The sequence below is a fragment of the Narcine bancroftii genome, chromosome 3 (genome assembly GCF_036971445.1).
Source record: "Narcine bancroftii isolate sNarBan1 chromosome 3, sNarBan1.hap1, whole genome shotgun sequence".
NCBI lineage: Eukaryota > Metazoa > Chordata > Chondrichthyes > Torpediniformes > Narcinidae > Narcine > Narcine bancroftii.
In genome coordinates, this window is record NC_091471.1 from 159,585,024 (window position 1) to 159,597,512 (window position 12,489).

The following is a 12,489-nucleotide window of genomic DNA, read 5'->3' on the forward strand; positions in this document are numbered from 1 at the left end:
AAACACAAGGTTACACATGATACAGTATAATTGGTTACACAGGTTAAATATCACTCCTCAAAAATTAAAAGAATGGGATTCAGATAGATGTTTTCGCTGTAAGAAGGAAATGGGAACAGTACATGCCCCTTTCATAAGTTTATACGTTACTATGATTCCCCTCTTATTCTTCAGAATTCCAACAAGTACAGACCCAGGCATCTCAATTTCTCTTTCTAGGCTGACCGCCCCCCCCCCCTCCTTTACACCTGCTCTTCACCATCTCCAAAGCATGGGAGGGTATCTTAAAAGTGGCAAGGTTTAGGATGGAATTTCTAGTGGTGGATATCTCGACAAGAAGTTGGGGGGGGGCAATGGGGGAGGAATGGAAATTGGGTGAGTACAATAGGAGGAATGTTGAAGGATTGGAGGAGGTTGGAGAGGCAAGGGTCGGGATGACTTGACAACAGAATGGAGGCAGCAACACTAACGATGAATGGTGACTAGACCGAGGATAGAATTGTTCTACTTACGAAGGTGATTTAGTGGGAGGAAGTTGGTCAGTACAAGAGTGAAATACTAATAGAAAGGCAAGGTAAGTTCTAACCTGAGATTGGAAAAAAATTCCCTCCACTTTATTGTGCTCCAAATACCCTTCCCTCAAGACCTAACTCATTCCCAAACTCCAATGATAGTTCTTGGGCAAATATTTGAAATTGGGAGCATGGTAAATATTTCTGGTCACCCAGCTATGGGAAGGGTGTCATTAAGCTGGGTGGAGTGCAGAAAGGATGAATGGAAATGTTACTGTGACTGGAGGTCTTGAATTATAAGGAGAGACTGGATTGGCTAGGGCTCTTTGTTTCCTAGAGCCCAGGATACTGAGGGTGATCTTAGAGTGGCTTGTGAGGGGTGAATGGTCACAGTCTTCATCCCGGGGTATTGAAATCTAAAACTAGAGGACATAGATTTAAGATGAGAGGGGAATGATTTAAAGAGGACATGAAGAACACCTTCACAGAGTGTGGTTGGTGTGTGGAACGAGCTGCCAGAGAAGTGGTGAAGGTAGGGACAATGATAAAATACATTTGGACAGGTACATGGATAGGAAAGTTTTAGAGGGATATGGGTTGAACACATATGAGACTAACTTAGATAGACAAGGCAGTCAGCATGGACAACCAGGGCTGAAGAATCTGTTTCCATGCTGTGTAATTTCCATGAAATGATATACCTATGTCCTGTAGATCCATGTCTGGACTCGGCCACACTTCAAGTCACAGCAGGAGGTGGTGCCATAGACTTGGAGTTCTTACTTTTCAAAAATATATTATTCATAATATATACAGTAAATAGTAGTTCCAATTCAATAGGTTCTCTTATAATGTGTCAATACCACTAGTTTCCTCCTTAATGCATGAAGTGTTGAAGTGACTGACACCTCAGTATCCAGTGGCAGTAGAGCGCTAGTCTGTGGTTCTTAGTGGCTGTGGATGGAAGAGATAGAGGTATCGTGGATGTAGGTGGGGAGTGATTGGTCCTTCCCCACTGAGCCAACCTAGTGACTGCACTGAGCTAAGCTGGATCCTTTAGTGCGTGATCTTGCAGCCTGGGACATGCCAGCCAGCAGCATTCGCTTATGGACATCTCAGGTTGATTGTCACATGCACCAAGATGTCTTATGAGCAGACCAGTCAGACACCTTGAACATAGTATGACATAAAGTGTAGTTACAGAGGGAGATCAGTTGGTACGGAGCCAAGGCAGCAGAATTTTACTGCTTTGGAGTTCATTCAGTAATCTGATAATGATGGGAAAGAAAATGTCCTTGAATATTGAGGTGGACATTCATGACCTATGGGCTGTTACCAGAGACATACCAAGACACATGTCAGGTGTTGTTGGAAGGTCTTCAGCTTGCTAAAAAAAAAAAAAATCTGGTGTGCGAGGATGCTTTTTAAGTTCTTAGAAGCATTCTGTCAAGGTGCATCACTGCATGGGATGGGATGGGAACTGCTCTGTCCGAGACCACAAGAGACTGCAGAGGGTTGTAAACGTGGCTCAGACTATCACAGATCCCCCACTTAGTAATTTTATGACTATCCCTTTAAGAAAAATGGTTGTTTGTAATGTTGCCATAGTTGCCATGATATTATATGTTGTAATATCCAGGCGTACGGGGAGCTTGTTCTCATTCTTCGGAGAATCATGACAGAAATGTAAGATCTCTTTGATTCATCTTGTTTCATCTTAATCATCTTATTCTGTCTTAATCATAGTTTTATATCGTTATGTCTTTAAATATAGGCGAATACTTTATTTATCCATCGTTATGAAAATCTTGATGCGAAGTTTATCCATTTTTTAATCAACCAATTAAGCTGCTTACAGCTGCAAATACGAAGTTTGATTTATTGGAATAATAAGATAGTAAATTGGAATATCATCGCTTACATTTTTGTGAAGATGGCACATTTTGAAATTGGGAAATAATAGAAACATGGAAAGTGTTGTCTATACCCCATCCCCCTTCCATCGACCTCTCCTATAACTCCTGTTGCCTTGGAAAAACAACCAACATATTAAAAGACTCATCCCACCCTTGCTCCATTCTTCATCACCCTCCTGTCAGCAAAAAGGGGGATCTGTGATGTACTGAGCCATGTTTTCAACCCTTTGCAGTCTCTTGTGGTCTTGGGCAGAGCAGTTCCTGCCATGCAGTGATGCACCTTGACAGGATGCTTCTAAGAACTTAAAAAAGATCCTTGCACCCCAGATGAATGTTTTTTTTTTACCAAGCTGAAGACCTTCCAACAGAACCTGATGTGAGTCTTGGTGTGTCTCTGGGAACAGCCTGTAGGTCAGACACTCCTCTGTCACATGGCTGACACGTGTCTTGGAGTATCTCTGGGAACAGCCTGTAGGTCAGTGACTCCTCGGTGACACAACTGCTCGGGATGAACCTTTGCAGTCCCTTTTCCTAACCTTGCTGGATGCCAAGTCCATGAAGTGGGTCATTGTCTCGTCCAGGCTGCAGATGATTTGAGGGCAGTGTCTGGTAGAATTGAGTTTCTGACCCTAAAGGAAGGATCTCCAGCTGCTCATCAATGTTGGGGAAATCACTCTGAGATGGCAGCTGAAAATGGTGGGTTGAATAAACAAAGATAACGAGTCAGCATGCAGGAGGGGGATTGAAAACTTGGCTGAATGATGCACCAGTAATAACCTTGCACTCAATGACACTATCACTAAGGAGGTGATTGTGGATTTCAGGAAGGGAAAACCAAAGATATACAATCTACTGATCATTGGGGGATCAGAAGTAGAGAGGGTGAGCAAATTTAAGTTCTTGGGAGTCACTATCTTGGAGGATCTTTCCTGGACCCAACACACTAATGGCATTGTGCAGAAAACATGTCAGTGCCTCTATTTCCTCAGGAGTTTGTGGAAGTTTGGCATGGCACTAGAAACCTTGGTAAGTTTCTATGGCTGTGTGGTCGAAAGTGTGCTGACCGATTGCATAATGGTCTGGTATTGAGACACCAATAACCCTGAGCGTAAAGCCCTCCAAAAGGTAGTGGGCTCAGCTCAGGACAACACATGCAAACCCCTTCCCACCATCGAGAACATCTACAGGGAACCCTGATGTTGGAGAGCAGCTGCAATCATCGAGGATCCACACCACCAGCACATACACTGTTCTTGCTGCCATCATCAGGAAAGAGGTATAGTTGTCTCAAGATTTGCACCACCAGGTTCAGGAACAGCTGCTACCCCTCCACCATCAGACTCCTCAACAACAAACTCTTTCTTTCTTTTTCAATCTTTTTATTATTATTATAATTTATAAACACATACAGTTCAAAGAGATATAAAAAATACATAGTAAGTAATGAATTAATACAGAGATATTAAACAATAATATTACAGAATAAAAATATATCATAAAAAAAAATTTGATCAGTTTAGGGTGTGAACTATCTCTAAAAGAAAAGATATAATTAATAACAATATATGAAAAAAGAGAAAAAAAAAACCCAAAAAAGAAGAAAAAACAAATCTGAATTAAAAAAAACTTAAAAAAAAACTTTAAAAAAAACCTACAGATATAGCTAAACCACGCCGATCACTCCGATCTCATCTTACAGCCCAATTATCATACATAATCATAGAAAGAAAATAGAGCCAGATCAACTCACCTACAAACTCAATCAGGGACTCATTTAAGGACTCTTTCTAGTGCACTTATTGATTTGAAAAATCTCTCTGTATTGCACAGTCAGTTTTGTTTACATTCATTATCTTATTACACAGTTCTTTATTTGATTACATGTATACACTGTGTACAATTATTTTTTTGCACTACCAATAAGTGGTATTTCTGTCTCGCCCGCAGGAAAAAGAATCTCAAGGTTATATGTGATGTCATGTATATACTTTGACAATAAAGCTGAGATCTAATCTGAATCTTTCCTCTGAACACCAGCTAAAATCACATTACGTTGCAGGTAGATTCCAGACTGTTGTTTACATTAGCAGGAAGAATGTGTTGGTAGGCTCTGGATAAATTATCCAATAGCATTGACATTGGGTAACAGTTTTGTTTTGTATCTTTAGGAGGATGTTATTAACACCCAGTGCGGGTACGATGTGAGGTTGAAAGAGGTGAGTTCGAGGATCTCGCACAACTAAGTACCAAAACAACCTGGAGAGACTCAGCAGATCAGACAGCATCCTTGGAGAGTGATAGTCAGATAACCTCTGGTTGCCCATTGTTTGAATCCGCCTCACCATTCCCATATAGATGCATCTGCTTTGGCCATGTCCATTTCAGGATGAGACCAAATAAAACTTGGAGGAACAACACATCTTGGACCATCCTGAAGCCCAATGTCCATTGAACTGTACAATTTTAGGTAACCCACACCCCATCTGGTCCTACTGTTTCCATCTCCCTACTCCTGTTATTTTCTCTCAAACCTTCCCTCTCTGCCCTAGTCTCTCCCTCTACCCGTCTCTCTACCTTCTTCTGTCCAATATCCTTTCATCTTGTCCTCTCTCCACCTCTTCCCATTTTAGTTTCGATAAAGGCTCCCGATCAGAAGTACTGACCATTTCTTTCCGTGACCAACTGAGTCCCTCCAGCTTCTCATTATTCACTCAGGATGCAACTTTTGTGTTTCACTGAAAAGATTTTGCTGTTAAAGATAGAATAACTTTAAAGTCAACTGTGTGTTTCTGTGTGGGAGATATAATGGAGACATTTCACATAGCTGTGTATGTAATTCCTGGAGACCCTGACTGTGTAGTTGACACCTAGACCAAAGTGATTGGGAGTGATTTTGCACACCTGTCAAAGGGACTATGAGACCTAGGTATTCTCCTTATCAGATATGAGACTGAGGATAAATTTCCAATGAACTTGATAAACTGCCTCACCTTGTGTGCTCTTGTTACAGGTCCTTGAGCAACAGAATTATATCTACACGAAAGGATGTGTGGTGCAGTTTGAGAAGTGGCTCCAGGAGAACTTGACAGTGGTTGCTGGAATATTTATTGGCATTGCATTGTTGCAGGTGAGTGTCATTCTTGAGTGGTGGGTTCATGTGTTGAGATCCCACTGAGGCTTCTAATTTCCTCCAAGCCTATGAGGGTGATGCTCCTGAACCTCCCACTTCTCTCATTCACTTTCTATTGCTCCACCATTAGTGACAAGACCCTAACCTCTGGAATCCTCTCTCTAAACCTCTGTCCCACCTCCTTAAGGTGTTAAAAATTATTCACTGGATGAAATTAGTGGGTGGAACTGCATCAGTGAGAGAAAAAGAATGGTTGAAGTATTGGGTCAGAACCCTTCTTCAGGACCTGATGAGGGTTTTAAGCTGAAATATTGACCACTTCTCTGCCACTGATGCTGCTCGATCTGTTGAGTTCCTTCAGCAGATTGTGTTTTGCGCCAGATTCCAGCATCTGCCGGTCCTAAAACCTTGTTCCCAGAAGCTGGTCTCGAGCAGCCCTCAGCTTGGTGTGAGTCCTTCAGCTGCCGAGCCCCTCACTGGTCCGCTGCTGTGGTCCTCCACCCTGTAGGGTCGTCTCCTTGGCTTTTTCTCAACATGGGCAGTGAGTTCCAGCTTTCGTCCCTCCGCTGATCCCCAACACAGTGTGTGAAGCAGCGTCTGTGAAGGGAAAGGAATTTGATATTTTGTGTTGAGATGCTGATTCAGGATTGTTGTAAAACCAGTGTTAGATGAAGAAATCTTTTAAATAACATTCTTTGAAAGGGTTGGGGGGGGGGGGGGGAAGGGCAGCATTGTGCACCAGTGGGTAGAGCTGTTACCGCACAGTGCCAGAGACCCGGTTCAATCCCAACCTCAAGTGCTCTCTGTGTGGAGTTTGAACATTCTCCCTGTTTCCCACAGATACTCTGGTTTCTTCCCACATCCCAATTGATGGTCAGTAGGTTAAATGTCTGCTGTAAGTTGCCCGCAGTGTGTTAATGAATGGGAGAACCTGATGGGAGTTTACTGGAATGTGGGCAACTATAATGGGTTAGTATTGGACTAGTGTCAGCACAGACTCTCTGGGCAAATAAGCTTGTTGTCTGTGAGGTGGCATTGATTTTAAACTTCATATCTTGTGTCTTTAGCATCTTCAAACAGTTTTGCTTTTGTGCATTCCTGAATTGTTTCTCTTTCTCTCAGATTTTTGGCATTTGCCTGTCTCAGAACTTGGTGAGCGATATCAAAGCTGTTAAGGCCAGCTGGTGACCAATCCAGACTCACAACAGGGGATTACTCTGGCAGAAGGTGCAGCAGACCTCGGACTGTTACTCATGAGCCAACTCACCATGTGGACCAGGGTGGGGAGTGAAGCGCACCAAGTTTTGGGGGGGAAATGGGTGTTTCCTTTCCCACCCCTGCTCTGTGACTGTGTGGAAAACCAGCATCGGGGCTAAAGCCACCACCTGCCATGAAGAGATTTGGAGCGATGCATCTTTATCATGGCTGTCCTACTGTGGTGTCTCCATTCTACCTGCGCTGCTGTGTGTGGGTAGTGATGTTGTTCAGTTCAGGAAAATCCAAGATTCTCACATGTGGACTAAATCCCTCCCTTAATTGGAAAATAGGAAACACCATTCTCCCCCACCCTGAACATTGTAAACATTCCCTCAACATAATTTTGATAATGATTTGTACACAGGAGGCCCATTAGTGCTCATATCCAGGAAGTGTCTGTTGTAATCCCTTGTTTCTACCATTGAAGGGCTTTCAGTTCCTCGGTTTTATTTTCTTACATAGATTGGTTTCATTTTTAAATGTTGGGTTCTGGGGAACAGGCAGGTTGGTGGATTTGAGTCCACAGTCAGACCAGCCATGATCTAGTTCAGGGGTGGCCAACCTTTTAATTTTCAATTTAGGCATACAACATGGTAACAGGCCATGTCCATGCTGCCCAATAAACCTACACTCCCGGTACGTACTCGTGGGCTGAAATGGCCTATTACCGTGCTGTGTGTCTAACCTAAAAGGTTGGCCACCCCTACTGACAAAGCAGACTCGACAGGCCAAATGGCTGACTTCTGCTCCTGTTTCTTATGTTCTGACGCTCAAAAAGATCTAAACTCTGGCTGTGATTTGAACTTGTACGTTGTTCGGGTAGACTATAGCTTAATGGAATTTTCCAATTTCAAGTCACCCCCTGTTCTCTTCTCCCCATTCACTCATCTGATTCCCATCCCCTCCACTCACCTGTTGTTCATCTTCCTTCACCTTCCATCTGCCCATAACCCTCAACTCTGTCCAACTTAGTTTCTTATTCCTTGCATTCTTCTCTCCACCCCCCCACCCCCAAAAAAATCCCGGTTCCATTTGCCCACAAGCCCCTTCCATGTGATTCCATCTTCTAGCCTCTGTCTCAACCCCTCCCTCTCACTTCTTTATACCACCTATCTCCCCTCTGTATCTCAGCCAGACCAGTAAGTTTGACCACCCCTCTGCCGCCCCAGATGCTGCTCAACTCCCTGAGCTCATCCAGCAGTTTGTATTTTTGCTTTTGAGATGCTGTTTAATAAATGTATTCCAGAATTATAATTGTAAGTAAAATACTGAAATACCAACAGTATTAGTACGCAGCACTAATAATCCAATGAATTGATATCTTACCAACTTGGCAGTTTTGTTTTCTCTCCCATTCCTAATAAGACAAAGATTTCTCACATTTTAAAATATAATTTGGACTGGTAGCATGTCTCTTCAACAGAATGAGTTCCCAGTGGCAAATATTCAGTTCCATTGTGTCTAAGGGTGTTGATTTTCTTCTTGCACTTTTAATTCTGCTTGCATCTAGCTTCTATCTGTTTGATGTGTAATCAGCATGCTGAATCTCCAGTTTGAGCTGTGTTGCATGAAAATCTTGCAGGTGGGATTGCCCTGCCTCTCTTGGAGAGCAGTGGACTCTCCCCAGGTTGCAGTACACACCGAGCTAATTTGTGGTCTGAACAAGAGGTGAAGTTGCTGCTTCGTCAAGACATCATTGGGTTTGTGGATGGTGGTAATCGATTTTAAAATAAAAAAGAAACCCTTTTTCTATTTTGAAAGATATTAATGCAATTTTTTAAATGAACCACAAAAGATCATTAAGATTTGTCATGGCAAAATAATGGAAGCATAATTGCAGTGATAATGAGTTAATTTTCATACAACACAAGTACAAGGTATATATACACCAAAACATTTGCTTGCTGGAGCCAAACTGGTGTTTAGTTTAAAAAAAAATCACCTCCAATAATGTACATTAAGTTACTGCACATAAAAAGATAATAAATATAAATGATACATTGTACATGTTTACAGTTAGTGCAAAAAAAAAGTGGCTTTTCAATAGTGCAGCCAGACCTTTTTGTGGTTAAGATCGTACAGGTACTGGGAGGTTCAAGAGCTGTTGGAAATAAACTATTCTTGAACCTAGAAGTTCTGAACTTCAGGCTTCTGTACCTTCTGCCCGAAGCTAGCAGTGAGAAGAGATTGTGATCAAGGTGATGTGCCAAATCTCCTGAAGCTGCTTAGGTGTTGGTTGGGCCTCTTCAAGGTTGCATCTATGTGCTGGCTGCAGGAGGGGTCTTCCGATAATGTGAACTCCCAGGAACCTGAAGGAACTAGCCCTTTTTCCATCAGTTAAGTCAGGTATGTGGTTCCCTAGTGTTTCCTCCCTAAACTCAACCATAAACTCTTTGGTCTTGTTGATGCTGAGAGAAAGAAGTTGTTCTGGCACCAATCCAGATTCTTCTACTCCACCCTATATTCTGACTCATCATTTTCTGTTTTTTGGAATTATTGTAATCAATAGATCCAGAATTGGAGGAATGGCACAAAGCGAAGGGTAATAGTGGATGGGTGAAATGGTCCCTTGATTATGGGGTGTACATCAATGGTTTGGAATTGGGAAAAGGTAAAGGTGACATTGAAGTGAAGTGGAAAGGGCTAGAATGGAAAGAAAGGATTTGTTATTCCAAGAAATGATGCACTGAACGTGATTCATTCACATCTATTTAATCGACTTTAATACAAAACTACAATTTACATGTAAATTATCTTTAAAAAAAATATTTGATTGATTTTAACATACAATTCCAACATACAAAATCATCTAATGACAGCAAACAACAGGTCATATAAAGATCTCACACATTAAACATATGTAAATCAAAAACCTATCCATAATTGTTTATTTAATTTATTTCTTTAAGGCATCGAATTTTATCAATATGGTAATTAACAGTTTATCCCTTTCTCATAATATATCCTAATATAGTTCTGGATAGAAAATAGATAAGAATAAATTATACAATCCATTTATATGGACAAAGGATCCATTCTATCCTAATTAATGACATGATCCATGACAACCATATTAAACTATGTTTAGTTAATTAATCCAAAAAAATCCTCTGACTAATCTCACCCCTCCCTCTCAATAAGGTTAACTTGTAATATTGCATTTAAATTATCCACCACATAATCTGAATACCAAGTTATGTTACAGTTGTCACTCTCTCTTTCTCTCTGCTTAAAACCTACCTCTTTGATTGAGCTTTTAGAAACTAATCTTTAAAAATCTACCCTCGAGGTCCTGCTCATAAGTTGGTGTGATACTCATCTAACTTTTCATGAAAACTGATCTTGTGAACGTACAGTTTAGTGCTTCCAAAGGAAGGAAAAATTTCAATCTCTTAAATATATATGTTAGGAATTAGAATCCACGTGCACAGATTAATTTTGTGTGTTTGCTGATTGATTATGGCTTAGTGTGCCACTTAAAAATACTTGCTTCTATGCTGCAAAGCACAATATATTTTCAGAGTATTTTACTCAAGTAGTTTTTAAGTTGCTTAAGTTCACAGTAATATAACCCACCTCCCCGATTCTGTTGAAGAATCCTGGAAAATGTATGGCTTGTAATGATAATGAGTTTATTGTCATATAAATGGTACAATGTACATATTCATTGAGCTTCTTATTTGCTGCAGCTGAAGAGGTACTTGTAAAGAATAATCTATCATAGTAAACTAATGAATTAATTTAAAAGAGACCATAAATACATAAGATAGATCGATATGATAGTGAGGGATTTCCATGTTAAACTCTACACCCATGAAAATCCTTAAGTCACTACCAGTATATAATTTTGATACTTTTGTGAGGCCAGTTGTGGGATTGAACACTTCATCTGTTGAGGTTGGAGAACATTGTTTGCGCATCTTCTTGCTCTCAACCCTGAAGATTCAAATTGTGAAGCATTCTGCCGGAAGCTATTTAATTTCTCCAAAATACTGTTTGTAAAAAAAAAAGTGTTGAAAATGACATTATTTCTTTATTTTTGGGGTTCACCTCACTATTTTTCACTAGGAGGTTCCAAATGGTTTGCCTAGGTTATTTAAAATTATGTAGGGCTTGATGGGAGAGCTAGAAATGGTTGCGGTGGTTCAGAATAAAGACTGTAAATGGATAAATCTACCAGGACAGAAAATAATAGTATATGTGCATGGACCCCCCCCCCCCCCACCCCATCTATTATTCTCTGATTAGTAACTTCCTTGAAGATGTTAGTTAAGAAAACTCCATTATCCTCATTTTAAAAGTTAACAACTGACCTATAAAAAGTTCCGAGTTTCTACAAATGTCTGTGTGGACATATTGTGCTCCTGAAAAGTCTGGTGCAGGTATTCAGGACATGAGCCCAGGTGGTGGATACCCCAGTGAATTTCTTCCTATCACAAGATAAAGGAACAGAAGTAGGTCATTCAGCCAATCGAGTCTGCTCCACAAATCCACCCTGACCTAAACTGTTCTCACATCTCGTTCTAATTCCAACCTTTCCCCATATCCCTTGATGCCTTGACTAATTAGATACCTATCAAACTTCCCCAATGATCGGGCCTCCACAGCTGTATGTAGCAATGAATTCCACAAATCCACGGCCCTCTGGCTAAAGAAATTTCTCCTCATCTCTGTTTTAAATGGGTACCGTCTAATTCTAAGACTGTGCCTTCTTGTCCCGGATTCACCCACCAAGGTAAACATCTTATTCTCATCTACTCTGTCCAATCCTTTCAGCATTCAAAATGTTTCTATGAGATCCCATCTCATTCTTCTTTACTCCAATGAATACAGTCCAAGAGCTGATAAATGCTCCTCATATATTAGTCCTTGCATTCCAGGAATCATCCTCATAAATCTCTGTACACTCCAACATTATTACATCCCTTCTAAGGGACCCAAAACTGCACACAGTACTCCAAATGAGGTCTCTCCAGAGCCCTATAGAACCTCATCATCATCTCCTTACTCTTATACACTATTGTTGAAATGAATGCCAACATAGCATTTGCTTTCTTTACTGCCAATCCAACCAGGTGCTTAACCTTTAGGGTATCCTGCATGAGGACCCTTTGCACTTACGAATTTTGGATGTTCTCCCCATCCAAATAATAATCAGCCTGTTTATTTCATCTTCCAAAATTTATAACTACATTTCTCAACATTGTATCTCATCTGCCATTTCTTTGCCCACTATCCTCAACTGTCCAAATATCGCTGTAACCTTTCGGTTTCTTCAACAGTTCCTGCTCCTCCACTCATCTTGATGTCATCTGCAAACTTAGCCACCAAACCATTTAAAATCCATAATCTACATCATTGCTGTACATTGTAAAAAGAAGTGGACCCCTGTGAAATACCACTAGTAATCAGTAACCAATCAGAACAGGATCCCTTTATTCCCACCCTTTGCCCTTCTGCTCATCAGCCAGTGATCCTGCCTTTCTTCAAGTAGGTTGGTCAGGCAGGATCTTCCTTTCATGAAACTATGCTGGCTTGGACCTATTGTGTCATGCACCTCGAAGTATTTCATAACCTCGAACTTGAGGATCGATTCCAATAACTTTCCAACTACCGACATAAAACTAATAGGCCTATAATTTTATTTTTTCTGTCTCCCTCCTTTCTTAAACAG

At 40.9% G+C, this 12,489-nt stretch overlaps 1 protein-coding gene across 3 annotated transcripts in view; it reads left to right on the plus strand.

Moving 5' to 3' along the window:
- LOC138757779 (tetraspanin-5) overlaps positions 1-10,478 on the plus strand; it is a 116,309-nt gene extending 105,831 nt beyond the window's left edge. For all 3 annotated transcript variants that reach the window (XM_069925673.1, XM_069925671.1, XM_069925672.1), the window contains 3 exons: positions 4,597-4,644; positions 5,439-5,555; positions 6,681-10,478. In XM_069925673.1, coding sequence (XP_069781774.1) covers positions 4,597-4,644; positions 5,439-5,555; positions 6,681-6,746 — 231 coding nt within the window. In that variant the 3' untranslated portion in view covers positions 6,747-10,478. The remainder of the gene's footprint in view (positions 1-4,596; positions 4,645-5,438; positions 5,556-6,680) is intronic.
- Positions 10,479-12,489: the final 2,011 nt, after the last annotated feature.